This window comes from Eulemur rufifrons, chromosome 2, assembly GCF_041146395.1.
Source record: "Eulemur rufifrons isolate Redbay chromosome 2, OSU_ERuf_1, whole genome shotgun sequence".
NCBI classification, from domain to species: Eukaryota; Metazoa; Chordata; class Mammalia; order Primates; family Lemuridae; genus Eulemur; species Eulemur rufifrons.
The window spans coordinates 5,254,372-5,272,747 of NC_090984.1; the positions used below are offsets into that span (position 1 = coordinate 5,254,372).

Here is an 18,376-nt window from a genome sequence, read left to right on the forward strand (position 1 = left end):
CTTCGAGGTCTAACCTCATTAGCATCTTGACCCAAATTTTGATGAAAACTTCCTCCAAAGTCAAAGACTGAGGAACTAGGTCTTAATACTCTTTACTAGTCTGTACTTGGTCACTTGGATCTTCAAAGTATTGACTTGGCTTGGGGACACAGCTGTTGACATCTGCAGAAAATTGCTATTCCCTCTCCTACAGGGAAGAAGAGCGTGTTCACTTGCTATAAAACCATGGGTCCGTACTACAGTCCTGGCTTCAAGACTTTTAACGAAGCAATTAGGAAGTCTATGCTTATAAAATAAGTAAGGAGTTGTCTTTCAGTCCTTCCCACTTGAAATATTTTGCAATTACATGAGATATATTTAGACCTTTTCGTCAACTATGGACTGAAGTTGGAATCTTGTATGGTTTGTCTCATTTAATGCCACATTTAATGTGTCTTATTTTAATACATTTCCATTCTATGAGGTCATACTATTGGGATTTGGGCTCAGCGCGTGAAGTGACCTGCCCAAAGTTACAAGTTGAGTCATGGATGAGCTTCGGTGGATCACCACCAAAATGATTCCAGTTCTATAGGTCCGTGGTTCTCCCAGGGGATGACTGTGCCTGTAGGAGCCACTTGGCAATGTCTGGTGAAATTTTGATTTTCACAGCTGGGGATGTGCTACTGCAACTAATGAATTTAAGCATGCTGTTCAACATCCTACAATGGACAGGCAAGCCCACAACCCAAAAAAATATTTTACAGAATTGTTAATACTTGGGAGGTTGGGAGAGTATTTTAGTCCAGGACTTCTTCAACTCCAATATGTATATGATTCAGCTGAGGGTCTTGTTCAAGTGCGGATTCTTATTTGGGGCCATCAGCACAGGTCAAGGCACTCTGCATTTGCAACTATTTCCCTGTTGATGTTAACGCTGCTCGCCCTGTTCTGTGGACCACTCTCTGAGTATCAAGGCAGCATGTGGTCCAGTGTGAAAGGGAGGTATAATTATGTGGAGGCCTTTTCCACCAAGAAGCCTACCACACACCTCCTGTCTGACTTCAGGAGGATGAACCCTTCCTTGGACTGGTAGCTCAGCTTTTGCATAAACAATTGTACATGTGCCTCTTGAGTGCTTTCCCCAGGGGAGCCAGTGAAACTTTTAGGAATTCCACCTTCTTTATGGAGTTTATGTGGAAATTAAGTAATATTTTTAATTAATTTTTTTATTTCAAAATATTATAGGGTTACAAATGCTTTGGTCACATAAGTTGCCTTTGCACCACCTGAGTCAAAGCCACAGGCATGCCCATTCCTCAGACAGCACGTACTGCACTAGGTGTGAATTTACCCATCCCATCCTCCCACTCCCGCCTGCCTGATCCCCAATCAATGTTACTTCCATATGTGCACATGTGTTGATCGATTAGTACCAAATTAGTGGTGAGTACTTGTGGTGTTTGTTTTTCCATTCTTGTGATAAGTAATATTTTACAGCTTAGTGGAAGTTACCCGGAATACACAGCTGTTCATGGACAGCAGCTACTGTGACTGTGTAGTAGTTACCCACATACTAAGCTCTCTGTGACATTAGAAAGTATCTTGGGTCAGGAAGTGAGTCTAGCGTTGCTCTCCTCCTGGGACACAGGGAGTTGTGATTTTGAAGAGAAACCTCCTCCTAGGTCACTGTGCAGGGATCAAAGTGCTTGAGAGCCTAACGGTCTAAGCTCTGTTGTGCTCGGGTTATTATACCTGTTGTCCTCGTGCTGGCTCCAGATAGTCACATCAGGAATTTTAGATTCTTTTAAGCTCTTCTACTATTTCTATATTCTACTCAAGAATATCTAAAAAGTTGAAGTTCAAAGCAGACATTCAAGCTCTTGCATGAGTCATTTTTGACCATGAAGACTGAAGACAGTTTACAGTAAAAGGAATAAGGCAGCTGAAGATGAGGTAAATACACATATTGTGCATTTTCCTATAGTTCAGTGCTTGTGACAAAGTTCTTTAAAGGGGGAGACGTGTTAGGAAATGGTAGGAGTCCTACCTGTATGTAGCACTGGGATATTTTAAGCAGAAACAGCAAGATGATACAATAAAATAATATAGACCACGACACCAAATCTTTCACTGCCATGAAAAAAATGTTGTCACGATGGACACCAAGTTTCCAAACTTCTGTGAGTAGATGAACATCACCACAACAGATCTTCCACAGTCATTCAACGTGTGCCTGAAAATCTTACTCTGCCCTCTTTAAGGCCATCTCTGACTCTACGGCATTCTAAAGTCGATTGATTCACGCAAACCTGTCTTTCTGTGTAGAGCACACTTGGAACACACACTTGATGAGCAATATTTGACTTCCTACTCTTTGCAGGGAATATGGAAGACACTGTGGAAACTGAGATGAAAAGAGCACAGGATCCCATTGGGGAAAATAAAATGCCATCGTCACCTATGAAACTCACTTCTATGGCAAAGTTTACATCATCAGGAGGAGAAGCTAAGGTGGTGACAGCGAAAGGAACGACGGAGTCCAAAGTAGAAAACCGTGGTCTTTTATTCATCTACATTCAAGTTGTATTAATGCCCTTATAGTTGCCAAGCGTGGTTGATTTCGTAGGACTAGTACAACTCACCAGTACATGAGACAAATAGGAACGCCCAAGTTGTTTCTGACTGCAGTTTGTGAATAACATCAGGAAAGTAGGAAAATGACAGAGGACAAAAGAGTTGGATATGAGAGAGCAGAAAGCTTTATGAAGGAATGGCATGAATTCAAAAAGAAGTTGAGATCAAAGAAATTGAAACTCCAGAAAAATAAATAGAAGGAGCAAAGTCTACTTCAGTGATCTGGTTATTGAATCGCAATTTCTGGCTCTGAGGCTTAGAGCTCTGAAATCAATGGCACAACTTGAAAAATGGCCCTTTCATTGCATCCTTCTGAAAAGTCGTTTCAGAGCCCTCTTTATGTCTTTATTCCTCAGGCTGTAGATGAAGGGGTTCAGCATGGGAGTGACCACCGTGTACATCACCGAGGCTGTTGCGCTGGAGTGTGAGCTGTGTGTAGCAGAACTGAGGTACACCCCTAGGCATGTACAATAAAATAAGGAGACGACCAAGAGGTGAGATGCACAGGTGGAAAATGCTTTACACTTCCCCTGAGCCGAGGAGATTGCACGTACAGAGGAAACTATCTTAGAGTAAGAGTAAAGGATCCCAGTAAGGCATCCCCCACCCAGCAGCATCACTGCCAAATACATCACCACGTCATTAAGAAAGGTGTCCGAACAGGCAAGGTGGATTATCTGATTAAGTTCACAGAAAAAGTGGGGGATTTCCAAGTCTGTACAGAAGGTTAGCCGCAACACCATTAAGCTTTGTAACAAGGAATTCAGGACACTCAGGATCCAGGACACCAGAACAAGAAATGCACAGAGCCTGGGGTTCATGATGACTGCATAGCGCAGGGGGTGACAGATGGCCACAAACCGGTCATAGGCCATCACGGTCAGGAGGAAGTTGTCCAGTCCTACAAAGAGCAAGAAAAAGTCCATCTGGGTGATGCAGCCTGTGTAGGATATGACTTTGCTCCATGTCTGCACATTCAGCATCTGTGGGACAGTGGTGGACACAAAACAGATGTCTGCAAACGACAGGTTGGACAGGAAGAAGTACATGGGGCTGTGCAGGTGGGAGTCTGAGACTGAGGCCAGGATGATGAGCAGGTTCCCAAGCACAGTGATCAGGTGCATGGACAGGAACAGCCCAAAGAGAATGGGTTGCAGTTCTGGGTCCTCTGAAAATCCCAGCAGAAGAAATTCTGAAATGCGTGTGTCATTCCCTAGATCCATGTGGTTGATGTGACTGACAAAAAAGAAAGAGAAAGAGAACGTGACAGTTATGCATTGCAAACATGACAGAAATGCTCTCATTTATGGTCTACAGTAAAGAAGGTAATTTCTACGTTTAAAAGTTCATTTTTAACTTGAAAAATAAAGTTGTATGTATTTATTGTGTACAATGTGATGGCTAGAAGTATACATACGTTATGGAAAAGCTAAATCTAGTCAATTCACATGTGCATTAATTCCCTTAGTCACCATTTTTGTGGTGAGAACCATTATCCACTTTCTTAGCATTTTTCAACAATAAAATACATCATCAACTATAATCACCATGTTGTACATGTTTTTAATTTAATTTTTAATTTAATTCTTTCTTTATAACTGTGATATTATATCCTTTGACCAACATCTCCCAAATACCCCACCCCAACAGCCTCAGCCTCTGGTAACCTCCATTCACAAGAAGTTAATTTCAATAATTTGTGTGTGAGTCTTGTCCCTGTTAGGGGATCCCTTGACCATCTCAGAATAGGGACTCCTGTCCCACTCTCAGCCTTTCCCTGAGGGCATGTATTCAAAAGTCGTAATTAGAAAATCTTTCATGCCTTTGGAGAATCTGAAGAGAATTTTGACATGTTCCAGGCATTATCTATCTAGACAGTGAGTTAATGGTGCTAGAAAACAAAAGTCCCTACAATAGAGTGACAGAGAATGATAAAAGCAAATTTAAAAAATACCACATACTATTGTGAGATGGTGATGAATCCTCGGAAGAACAAGAAAGGAGGTAAAAAGGAAAGTGCGAATGGGGTGGTATTTTTCACTGGGCAATCAGGGAAGACCAGCAGACAAGGTCACAGCTGAGCAGAGACCACAATGAAGGCAGGGCAGGAGGCGCCATGTTCCCTGCAGAAGGAAGTCGTGTGTGTGAGGCAGAAGAAACGACCAATGGCAGACCCTTAGGAATGTGCTTTTTTCAGATGTTCAGGACCAACAAGGAAGCCAGTGTGGCAGGGGAATGAGCAAGAGGAGAGTGATGAGAGAAGGTGTCAGAGGTGGTTGAGGACGGAGGTGGCCTTGTCGCTGCTGAAACATGCTGACACAAGGAGTCCCTCTGTCCAGATGTTGTTGCATTTGCTCTTCATTAATTTAGTTGCAAATGTGTCCCATGGATTGAAATGCATCCCCTGTATATTCCCTGCTGTAGCCTTGAGTTCTGGCCTTTAGGAGTTACCTTTTGGAATATAGTGACCCAAAGTGACCATTCTCTGAAACCGGCTCTCACCCTAAGGGTATTCACACACAAGTGTGTGCGCGCACACACACACACAGAACACATACACAGAAGCAGCACACCCTGCCCTCCTGAGGCCGTGTTTTGCCTATGTTCTTCCCACCTTGGTCACACTGGGCTCCATATCCATATCCAGAAATTGTTACCAGGCAAGTGGTCAATATCAAATTATGTTTCCTGGATAAAATACAGAAATGATACCCAGGAATTCCAATTTGGAAATCTCCCATACACATGTAACCCTAAAGACTCCAATATGGTATGGCCAATTTCTGCCTTGTGATTAAAAAAAATAAAAAAACCTGTCCAATGAACAGAGAAAGAAGAAGTAATTTGACCTGAGTGGGGGAAAAGATCTAATAAGCTGAGGTGATCCCTGAGAGACAGTAAGGAAAATAAACTTCCTTAGTTTTGGAGACTTCCCAACTCCTCAGTATCCCCTTGATGCTCAGCAAAAATAATAAAATACAAGGATAAGTCTACTAAGTGACAAACATAATAATGTTTTTTTCTGTGTCAAGACACTTACAGATAGAAAAACCAATGGAAAAAAATGAGTAAATGGTATAATCAAATAATTCAAAAAAGGAAATATACAAAGAACCACTAAGTTTAGGCATTTTTATATGAAACAGTAGAGGACTTGCTGGGCTATGTGTGTGTGTATTTTAAGTTTATTGGACCAATTTTTTATTATTATTCAGGGTCTCACCTTTTCACCCAGGTTAGAATGCATTGGCATCATTATAGCTCACTGCAACCTCAAACTCCTGGGCTCAAGGGATCCTCCTGCTTCAGCCTCCTGAGTAGCTGGGAGTGCAGGTGCATGTCACTATATCTGACTAATTTCTTAAAATTTTTTGAGGAGATGGGGCTCTCACTATATTGCTCAGGCTGGTCAGTTGGTTTTTGTATTTTATATGGTCTGATAGCAGATGAGGCAGCCCTTTTCTCATATTTCTTGTGTGACATTTTTTGTTGTTTTCGTTATTCTTGATCTTTATATTTTGATCTCTTTTTTTGACAAATCCAATGGTCTCGCTCTAGTCCTGGTTCTGGTCTTCATCTCACATGCAAAGGCATCCCTAGGCCACACTCTATAAAATCCCGCGCACACCATGATAATTCATTCTCTCCTTCTGCCCAGAATAAACTCCTGTGTATGATTCATCCCTGAGGGCATTACATCATACACACATTTATTGCATTGCATTGTGTTCACCATTATAGTGAAAGATCCAAATGAGCCAGACTTTCACCTGCTTCAATTACTTTTTTTAATTTTTTTAAATTCAAAATATTAAGGTGGTACAAATGTGTTAGGTTACATGGATTACTTTTGTAATGCTAGAGTCCTGGTTATAGGTGTACCCATCACCCAACTAGTGTTCATTGTACCCATTGTGTAGGTTTTTTCCCTTCCTCTTTTCCTCACTCTCTCCTTGTTGATTTCCACTGGGTTTTATGTCCCTCTGTGCACATAGATGCTCAGCAGTTAGTTCCATCACAGAGGTATGTGAATACATGTGCATTATACAGAAAAAATTACAGCAATGGGAAGTTATGAAATAAAAAGAATGTCAGGGAATAAAGCCATGCTAAATTTATTGTTTCAAAACTACTGTATTAAATAAAATTGGATGGAACAAAAATTAAATGAAATAAGATATAAACTAACAATAATGTAATCATATCAAAATGGATTAATTATATAATTGGCAAGACCTAGACATAAAATTAAATAATATATAATGTTGCAGAATGATCTGGCACATAGCAAATATTCATTATTTATAGTATGAATTAGGAAATAAGTCATAGTATATATGGACACTTAGTATATGACAAGACTGTATATCAATTTATTTGGGAAAGGCTGGAATATTGAATAAAAGCTGGCATAAATGTCTATCTACCTGGAAGGCATTGAACTTTATCCATTGTCTCACATCCTATAAAGAAATATGTTTAAAGACCTCAGTATAAAAGGAAACAATACTTGCTACATGAATATGTAGGAAACTACATGCAAAATCTACATATAGGTAAACCATCTTAACCAAAGCAAGAAACAGAAGAAGACAGACAGATGCATATTGCTAATAAAATTTAAAAATTTTATGACCAGAAATATCCTTTTAAAAGTCAATGAAGGCCGGGTGTGGTGGCTCACGCCTGTAATCCTAGCACTCTGGGAGGCCGAGGCGGGTGGATCGCTCGAGGTCAGGAGTTCGAGACCAGCCTGAGCAAGAGTGAGACCCCGTCTCTACTAAAAATAGAAAGAAATTATATGGACAACTAAAATATATATATACAAAAAATTAGCCGGGCATGGTGGTGCATGCCTGTAGTCCCAGCTACTCGGGAGGCTGAGGCAGTAGGATCGCTTAAGCCCAGGAGTTTGAGGTTGCTGTGAGCTAGACTGACGCCACGGCACTCACTCTAGCCCGGGCAACAGAGTGAGACTCTGTCTCAAAAAAAAAAAAAAAGTCAATGAAGAAACAATCTGCAAAAATCATTTGAAATGGAGATGACTGTAGAAAACTTGGGTAAACAATAATAAACAAATCAAATGGTGATCAGATGTGTGCATCTTCACTCAAACCCAGTAATAGTTTAAGACAACAACAAAAAATCTCTCTCAAACCCTTCAATCTTAAAGGGTTTGGGAAGGAATCTTAATAAGCTGTCACATCTTGAGGGGTTGGAAATTTTAAACAGGTAGCAGAGGCAGAATTTTGCTGGCAGAAATGTGTCGTGTTATAAAATCTTGGTAAAACAATCTGGACAAAACTATAAACACTAAAAATGCAGATATTCATTACCTCAAGGTTTCTCAATCCCAGCACTACTGAAATTCTTGGTCAGATTATTCATTGTGATGGGTCTGTCCTGTGCATTACATTATATTTCTCAGGTTACCTCTTCTCTACCAACCCTTGCCCAGGTTGAGAGCCAAACATGGCATTGCTTACTGTACCCTGGGGGAAAAAATCTCCCCCAAGAGAAAACCACACATCACTTTAGTTAGATGATAAACAGTGATTTCCAAATGATGGCTAAAGGTGATGCAACTTCTAGAAAAAGATCTAACACAAAAACCCAAAGGGCTCAAATAGCAATAACAGAGGTAAGAAATAAATGAGAAATATATATATTATACATAGTGATTTATTTAGCCAAATCCTGCAGAAGAACCTTTTACATTTATAAAGCAATGAGGAGAAAAGAATATGAATGATAGATGCATTTGGCTACACAAGATTCATAAATGTTCACACATTCCCCTCACATATGTTGAAACTTGCATAAACTGCTGTTGTCAGGTAGTATATGGAAGGAAGTCATTGGTCTGGATCTTTCTCATCAATATGGAAACACGCAGATAATGCCCCTTTGTAAAAATGACAAAAAAAAATTGCTTTCATTTCAGCGTATATTCCTCCACAGCCAATAGCTTATTTCTCTTCTCCACTTAATTGCAAAGACCCTTGGTCACATGTGCTACTTTTACTGGAACCATCTTAAATCCAACATTTGCTCTTCTAATTGGGCTTCCATTTTATTTAAGTCCATTACCATAACTTAATTGTCAATATTCACACTCCACTGCTGGGTTAAATGTCCACATCTGTTTTCAGCATCATAAATAACTACATGCATCAATTAGTTAATCAAGGAAACAAACAAGTACAGCAATCTCTCTGCTATAGACTCAGTTGGATTTGCTCTCAGGTGACCTCAGTCACAGTGTCCATTCTCCCTGCCCCTTTCCTACAGGACCTCCTGGGTCTTGGGCTTACCTTGATGGGTTGATGAAAGGAAAGTCTCAGTGTGGAAGTCAGAATTCCTTCCTGGATGGTTGATGATGGAAACTGAAGCTCAGTCCCAAGATAATGCAGCAGGAAAAGATCAAGCATCAGTACCTGATCCAGATGTAGGACTCCAAGAGGAACAAGCGTGTCCCATCCAGCCCAGGGGTGTGTAGAGTGGGGACAACAGCAGGGGAGAAATTTCCAGCTTTGTATTCCACTCATTAGACACATTTCCCTCTTGTTAGTCCAACCCTGTGCACATCATTTCCCTCTGGGAGGTAGCACTGCACCAAGAGGGATATTTTCTCTACATTCTCTGTTCTCAAGACACCAGATTAAACAGGAAGCGAATCCAGTCTTTGTTACCCCTTCTCCATGGACTTGCTTGTTGTCCAGAGACCTAACCTGTTAACACTGAACCCAACCCAGAGTGACAGTTTTCTCCAAAATCTAAACTCAGGAACCTGGCCTGACTAGGTCCCTTGGATCTCCAGAGCATTGACAGGTGATGGGAACACAGCCCCTGATATCTCCAGAGAATTGCTCTTCCCTTGTTCAGCAAGGGAGTGAATTGTGTTCTCTTGATGGAAAACCATGGGTACCAAATGCCTTGGCTTGCTTGATGAAGGTTTTGCTGAAGCAATTAAAAATTTCATACTTATAACTCAGGTTAAGAGCTGTCATTGAAGCCTTTACTTATGAGCAATTAGGAATTATCAGAGTTGTATTTAGATTTTTTTAATACAAGTTGCCCTAAATATAGCCTCTTAGAAGTATTATCTTATTTAATTAAAATTTATTTTATAATATGCCATTTAAATTATATGTATTTAGCATGTACATGATGTTTTGAAGTATATATACAGGTGGAATGGTTAGATCTAGCTAATTAATATATACATTACCTCACACCATTTTTGTGGTGAAGACACTTAGTATCCATTCTCTTAGCATTTTTCAAGAATACAATTTATTTTCATTATATATAGTCACCATGATGCACAATAGATCTCTTGAGCTTATTCCTCCTAAGTGAAATTTTATATCCTTTTCCAAACATCTCCCATCGCTCCTCTCTCTTCTGCCTGAGCCTCTGATAACAACTATACTATTCCATAATTCTATTACATCAACTATTTTAGATTCCAGATGAGTGAGATCATGCAATATTTGTCTCTCTGTTCCTAGCTTACTTCACTCAACATAATGTCCTCCAGATTTATCCATGTTGGTGCAAATAACAGAATTTCTCTTGCTTTTATTTGAGAAAAATACTGTTGTTTATGCATATCATATTTTTAAATCAATTCTCCCATTTATGGAAGAAGTTTAGATTGACTTCATATGTTGGCTACTGTGAATACAGCCACAATAAACATGGCAGTGCAGATATTTCTGTAACAGACTGTTTTCATTTCCTTTGGATATATACCCAGTGATGGATTTGATGCATGCTATTATAGTTCTATTCTGAATTTTCTGAGACACTTTCATACTGTTTTCCATAACGACTGTACTAATTTACTTTCCCCCAACAATGTGAGAGTTTCCCTTTCTCCATATCCTCATTAACATTTGTTATTTTTCACTGTTTTGATAGTAGTCATTGTGACTGAAATGAGGTGGTATGTCATAGTGGCTTTGATTTGCATTTTTCAGATGATTACAGATCTTGAGCATTTTTTCATGTACCTCTTGGCCATTTGCTTATATTGTTGTTAGAAATGTCTTTTCAGGTGTTTTATCCATTTTTTATTGTTTTCCCATTTTCCCCTTTTCATTTATTTTAATAGATTTGTGGGGTATAAGCTGTGTTCTATGTATGTAATGTATAATTACTTATTTTAAAATCACATTTTGGTTTTTTGCTATTGGCTTGAGTTCCTTGTATATTCTGGATATTAATCCCTTGCCAAATGTACAGTTTGCAAACATTTTCTCCCCTTCTGTTGATTATCTCTTGGATCTGTCAATTATATCTTTTGCTGTGGAGAAAATTTTTACTTTTGTGCAATCCCATTTATTTATTTCTGCTTTTGTTATCTATGTTTTAAAGTCTTATCCAAAAAATTCTTGCCTAGACCAATGTCATGAAGCCTTTCCCCTATGTTTTCTTCCAGTAGTTTCACAGTTTCACCTTCCATTTAACTTGTTTTCCCATTTTCAGTTGATTTTTGTATATGGTGAGTGAAAGGCGTCTGGTTTCATTCTTCTGCATTTACATGCCCAGTTTTCCAAGCACCATTTATTAAAGGGATTTTCCTTTCTTCAGTGTGTGTTCTTGGCACCTTCGCCAAAAATCAGTTGGTTGTAAGCAGGGGAATTTATTTCTGAGTTTTCTACTCTGTTCCATGTATGTTTTTGTGCCAGTACCACGCTGTTTTAGGTACTCTAGTTTTGTAGCATATTTTGAAGTCAGGTATTGTGATGCCCCCAGCTTGGTTCTTTTGCTCAAGTTTTTTGAGGTCATTTCTGTGTCATACAAATTGTAAGATTGTTTTTCTATTTCTGTGAAGAATGTCACTGCTATTTTGACTGGGATTCCTTTGAGTCTTAGATCACTTTAGGAATTAGGGGAAATTAGCAATATTAATCTTTCCGATCCATGAATATGGAATAGCTTTCCATTTATTTGTGTCTTCTTTGACTGCTTTCATCTTTTTTAAAAAATAGTTTTCATCATAGAGATCCTTCCTCTCCTTGGTTAAATTTATTGACTATTTATTTACTTAGTAGTTCCATTCATGTGGCTACAAATATGTAGCTACAGTAATTGGAATTGTTCTCTTGATTTCTTTTTCAGATAGTTTTGTGTTAGCATAGAAACACCACTGATTTTTGTATGTGTATTTTATATTTTTCAACTTTACTCTTTCATTTCTTAATTTTATTTTTGAGTCTTCTCTTTTTTTCTTAATTAGCTAAAGCCTGCTGATTTTGTTAATCTTTTAAAAAAAACTTAGTTTTATTGATATTTTCTATTTTTTTCCTGGTCTCTGTTTCATTTATTTTTTACCCTGATCTTTATTATTTCCTTTCTTTTACTAACTTTGGCCTTAGTTTCCTCTTATTTTTCTAATTCTTTGAAGTGCAGCCTTAGATTTTGTGATTTTTCCCCTTTCTTTGCATTGATTGATTTCTGCAAACTTCCCTCTTACAGCTGCTTTTGCTGCCTTTCGTTGGTTTTCGTATGTTGTGTCTTTATTTTTCTTTGTCTAAAGATACTTTTAATTTTCCCTCTTAACTTCTTCATTGAACCACTGATCACTTAGGAATTTACTTGTTAATTTCCATGTATTTATGAATTATCTTTTTTTTATTTCAGCATATTATAGGGGTACAAATGTTTAGGTTACATATATTGCCCTTCCACCCCCACCCCAAGTCAGAGCTTCAAGTGTATCCATCCCCCAGACAGTACGCATCTGACCCATTATGTATGTATATGCCCATTCCCTCCGATGAAATTTTCTGAAATGTCTTGTTATTCATTCTTAGTTTCATACCATGTGGTTGGAAAATATACTTGATGTATATTTTCTGTATTCTCAAATTTGTTAAGACTTATTTTATGATCTACTGTGTGACCTATATGGAGGATGTTTGGTGTGTGCTTGAGAAAAGTGTATAGTCTAATGACATTGAAAGAAATATCTCTGTATGTCTGTTAGGTCCCTTGTATTTATCTCCAATGTTTCCTTATCGGGTTTCTACCTACATGATCTAGCCTTTGCTGAAAATGAGGAGTTAAAGTTTCTTACAATTATTGTATTGCTGCATATTTCTCCCTTCAGACTTATATATTTTTTATTTATTTAGATGTCCTAACATTGAGTGCATCTATACTTATAATTGTTATATGTCCTTGATGAATTGACTCTTTTATCTTGATAGAATAACCCTTTGTTTCTTTTTACACTTTTTGACCTAGAATCTATTTTTTCTGATATAAGCAAAGCTACTCCTGCTCTCTGTTACCATTTTCACTATCTTTTTTTTAATGTGATCTCTTCATGTTTAGTCCATTTTTGTTCTTGCAGGTGAAGCGAGTCTCTTGTAGACAGCATATACTTGGGCTGTTTTTGTTGTTGTTGTTGATTATCCATTCAGCTACGCTTTGTCTTTTGATTGGAGACTTTAATTTATGTGCAAGCCGGGTAATTACTGACACATAAGGACTTACTATTGCCATTTTGTTAATTGTTTTCTGGTTGTTTTATAGATCATTTGTTCCTTTCTTCCTCTCTTGTGCCTTCCTTTGTGATTAAGTGATTTTCTCTAGTGTTATGCTTTGAATATTTACTTTTTATCTTTTCCTTATCTATTATATACTTTTTCTTTGTGGTTACTATAAGATTTACATAAAACATCTTATAGTTACCACATGCTATTTTAGTCTGGTAACATTGATTACACATCAAAACTCTACATTTTAATGCCACTCCTCCACTCAACCAAATTTTATGCTTTTGTTGTCAAGATTTAAATGTTTTACATTTTACCAAACCAACATAACACTGATAGCAAAACCAGGAAAGGATGCAACAAAGAAAGAAAACTACAGACCAATATCCCTTATGAATATAGATACAAAAATTCTCAATAATATCCTGGCAAATCAAATCCAAGTGCTTATCAAAAAATAATCCATCATGACCAAGTGGGCTTCATCCCAGAGATGCAGGGATGGTTTAACATACACAAATCTATAAATGTAATTCACCACATAAATAGAAGCAAAACTAAAGACCATATGATCCTCTCAGTAGATGTAGAAAAAGCATTTGACAAAATTCAACACCCTTTTATGATAAGAACGCTTAACAAAATAAGCATAGATGGGGCCTACCTAAAAATGATACAAGCCATATATGACAAACCCACAGCCAACATCATACTGAATGGGGAAAAATTGAAAGCATTCCCACTTAGAACTGGAACCAGACAAGGCTGCCCACTGTCCCCATTACTTTTCAACATAGTATTGGAAGTCCTTGTGAGAGCTATCAGGCGAGAGAGCAGAATCAAGGGTGTCCAAATAGGGACAGGAGAGATCAAACTCTCACTCTTTGCTGATGATATGATATTATATCTAGAAAACCCCAAGGCTTCAACCAAGAGACTCCTGGAATTGATCAATGAATTCAGTAAAGTCTCAGGATACAAAATCAATACACACAAATCAGAGGCATTCATATATGCCGATAACAGTCAAATGGAGAATCAAATTAAGGACTCAATACCCTTCAAAATAGCAACAAAGAAAATAAAATACCTAGGAATATATTTAACTAAGGAGGTAAAGGACCTTTATAGGGAGAACTATGAAACACTGAGGAAGGAAATCGCAGAACATGTAAATAGGTGGAAACCCATACCATGCTCATGGATCGGAAGAATTAATATTGTTAAAATGTCTATACTACCCAAAGTGATCTACAGATTCAATGCAATCCCTATTAAATTACCAACATCATTTTTCACAGATATAGAAAAAATAATTTTACGCTTTGTATTGAACCAGAGAAGACCCTGTGTAGCAAAAGCAATTTTAAACAATAAAAACAAAATGGGAGGTATTAATTTGCCAGACTTCAAACTATACTACAAGGCTGTGGTTATTAAAACCGCTTGGTATTGGCACAAGTGCAAGGACATAGAGCAGTGGAACAGAACAGAAAATCCAAATATAAAACCATCCTCATATAACCATCTAATGTTTAACAAAGCAGACAAAAACATACTCTGGGGAAAACAATCCTTATTCAATAAATGGTGCTGGGAAAACTGAACAGCCAAGACTGAAACAGGACCCACAGCTTTCACCTCTAACAAAAATCAAATCATGGTGGATAACAGACTTAAACCTTAGGAGTGAAACTATTAGAATTCTAGAAGAAAATGTAGGAAACACACTTATAGACATTGGCCTAGGAAAAGAATTTATGAACAAGACCCCTAAGGCAATCACAGCAACAACAAAAATAAATAAATGGGACCTGATTAAATTAAAAAGCTTCTGCACAGCCAAAGAAACAGTCAAGAGAGTAAACAGACAACCTACAGAATGGGAAAAAGTTTTCACATGCTACACATCCGATAAAGGACTGGTAACAAGAATCTATTTAGAACTCAGGAAAATCAGCAAGAAAAAATCGAACAGCCCTATCAAAAAGTGGGCAAAGGACAAGAATAGAAATTTTTCAAAAGAAAATATAAGAATGGCTAGCAAACATATGAAAAAATGCTCAATATCTCTCATCATTAGGGAAATGCAAATCAAAACCACAATGTGATATCACTTAACTCCAGTGAGAGTGGCCTTTATCAAAAAGTCCCAAAACAATACATGTTGGTATGGATGAGGAGAGACAGGAACACTCATACACTGGTGGTGGGCCTGCAAACTAGTGCAACCCCTGTGGAAAGCAAGATAGAGATATCTTGAACAGATTCAAGTAAACCTACCATTCGATCCAGCAGTCCCATTATTGGGCATCTACCCAAAAGAACAAAAGTCATTCTATAAAAAAGACACCTGTACCCGAATGTTTATAGCAGCACAATTCACAATTGCAAAGATGAGGAAACAACCCAAGCGCCCATCAATACATGAGTGGATTAATACAATGTGGCAAATGTATACCATGGAGTATCACTCAGCTATAAGAAATAATGGTGACAGAGAATCTCTGTTGTTCTCCTGGAGAGAGTTAGAACTCATTCTATTAAGTGAAGTATCCCAAAAATGGAAAAATAAGCACCACATGTGCTCACCATCAAATTGGTTTCCCTGATCATCACCTAAGTGCACATTTGGGAATAACACCAATTGAGTATCGGATAGAGGTGGGGGCTGGGGGGGGATGGGTGTATACCTACATGATGAGTGCGATGCACACTGCCTGGGGAATGGACATGCTTGAAGCTCTGACTCGGGGAGATGTGGGGGCATGGGCAATATATATAACCTGAACTTTTGTACCCCCATAATAAGCTGAAATAAAATAAACAACAAATAAATAAATAAAAACAACAAAAAAAGAGGGTAACCAAAAAAAAAGATTTAAATGTTTTTAGATTGCGTATCCTTCAGAAAATTAAGAGCTACTATTTTTATTTGGCTTTCTCTTACATGCAGTTGAATGCAATGCATAAGTTGCTACACTGTTCATAATAAATTTTTGAATTTTTATAACATGTGATACCCATAAAATATCTACATGGGGATTAATATTGGTTATATTCCATGTGTAATTTGGAACAATGGAAGAATTGTAGAGTATTCCTGTTCTTTATGGGAGTACACACAAAGAAATGGCTGGACAAATTAGAATACCTCCTTAGGAGAACTACTTACTTCCAGAAAAATGCAGAAAATGTCAGAGCATGGCCAGAGGAAGAAAATAACATTGTTCTGTTTTATGCATAAGTAAAGACTTAGTGGTCATGAAACCGATATTCAGCTAAAGAGTATGCTGGCATTGCTTCTTGCACATAACTTCGTGCTGTTCCTTCTGGGTACCTTGGGGTCTCTAGTTTCTCTAATCTCTTCTCAAACCTTCCATCAGAACTATATACTGAAACTTACTCCTCAATTTTCTCTCAACCTTCAACTTCTTATATCTCTGTGGTCTATTTACATTTCAAATGCCACCCACTCCAATAAAGACTCCCTCAACAAATACAAGTACCAGGATGGAAAACTTTATGAATATGGTAAATAGCAGTTCAGTCAAAAGAAAAACAGTGTATCCATGAATATGTCATCAGTAACCTCAACATTTCTCTAGCTCTGTTAGTCAATGAGTTAGACATGAGGTCCCTGGATCGATGTAATATCTAGAAGGAAAAATGGATATTTCTTCTCTGCTTAGGAATGGTGAGCTAGAGGTAAGGAGCAGACAATAATATTTACAGGGGTGGTAGTAGACCTCCTGAAATAGAATTTCCAAAGATGCTTATTAAACATACACATTAACTCTCAATTTCTCATCTAAGATCATCCAGCTATGGAAGAAGGAGTTGAAAGGAGCCACCATTTAAAGCTTGAGCCAGATTGAGGAGTTTTAATTTGCTTTGCCCAATAGAATATGCTGGTATGGTCAGGGTGCCTGAAGGTGCTTTGGGACATTTGTGCTGCTCTTTCTTGGAACCCAGCCCCAGCCACGTAAACATATACAGGCATGACTGCCGTAGGGTATCTGGAAGAGAAACTTCTTTTTCCAGGCAAGATCACCCTAGATCATCCAACCATTACCTGAGTCCATAATATATATGAAACCCAGACAAGATCAGCAGAGCCGCCCCAGCTGACCCACAGCTGAGTACAGATTCATGAGGAGACCAGGACAGTGTAGAAAGACTCCCCACCATACAATCATTTTTTCATTAATAAAGGCATTATGGGCTGGGTGCAGTGGCTCATGCCTGTAATCTTAGCATTCTGGGAGGCCGAGGAAAGAGCTTTGACCTCAGAAGTTGGAGGTTGCAGTGAGCTATAACTGACGCCACTGCACTCTACCCAGGGTGACAGAGAGAGACTCTGTCACAAAAAAAATAAATAAATAAATAAAAAACAATAAAGGCCTTATGTTAAATCACGTGTTGTTGGGTAGTCTGTTATGTAGCAGCTGCTAACTGATACAATATCTGAACAAAACAGAACTCAGAGTAATTAAAATAATTTGCTACTTTGTATTTTGGCCTTTATTCTGATATTTGAAGACTACATTCATGATTATTGTGTTACTCATATTTTAGAATATTATATTAAAAAGTTACTACTACATGGAGGTTTCTTTCCAGGTAATCAGGGGAGGTTGGAAGGACATGTATGTTTGTAATAGTGTGACCCTGAATCTAATGACAGGACAGAAATTCAAACTCTCTTGTGAGGAATCCTTTGACATTAAGTTTAAAGAGATTTCTTATCATAAGGGAGATTTATGATAAGCGATATTGAAATGGCTCATTCGCCACCCCTTTAATGATTATGGAAAATTTAGAAAAGCTGGTGCTAGATCATTGGTAGCAATGTGAGGACTCATATATGTATGCAGAACTGGAAAGATAATTCAGTAATAAAACATAAAAACACCCAACCCACCTTTGAATGCAAAGAACCATCCCTCTTTATAGATGAACAGTCTTCCATATTTCAATAAGTAGATGTAAAGAATGAAAAAGAAATATTTTCCATCAACACAAAATGTACAATTTAAAATTTACTTCTTTTTATTTAAATATGTCTTTGACTCTAAAGCCATTTATTGAAATGTGTCTTGTGATATAGACTCCCCTTGGAGACATGTAGATGCTAATCAGTTTGCCAAGCTGGTGTGTTAAATGATACATTGTCAGGAAGTACAGTTTAGGTAGTGACATACACAGGAATGATGGACACAAAATTGGAAAACTCTGGTGTAAGACTT

At 37.9% G+C, this 18,376-nt stretch overlaps 1 protein-coding gene and 1 pseudogene across 1 annotated transcript; one reads left to right on the top strand and one right to left on the bottom strand.

Annotated features, from left to right (window-relative positions):
- Nucleotides 1-18,376, top strand: part of LOC138399495 (cytochrome P450 4F2-like) — an 859,494-nt pseudogene that overhangs the window by 658,877 nt on the left and 182,241 nt on the right.
- Nucleotides 2,916-3,839, bottom strand: LOC138380889 (olfactory receptor 7A10-like). The gene has a single exon (XM_069465345.1). It carries the CDS (start codon nucleotides 3,837-3,839, stop codon nucleotides 2,916-2,918), a length of 924 nt encoding a protein of 307 aa, XP_069321446.1.

What these genes read in the sequence shown, in the direction of transcription:
- LOC138380889 (XM_069465345.1), bottom strand. Translation starts at nt 3,839, where the DNA reads ATGGATCTAGGGAATGACACACGCATTTCAGAATTTCTTCTGCTGGGA.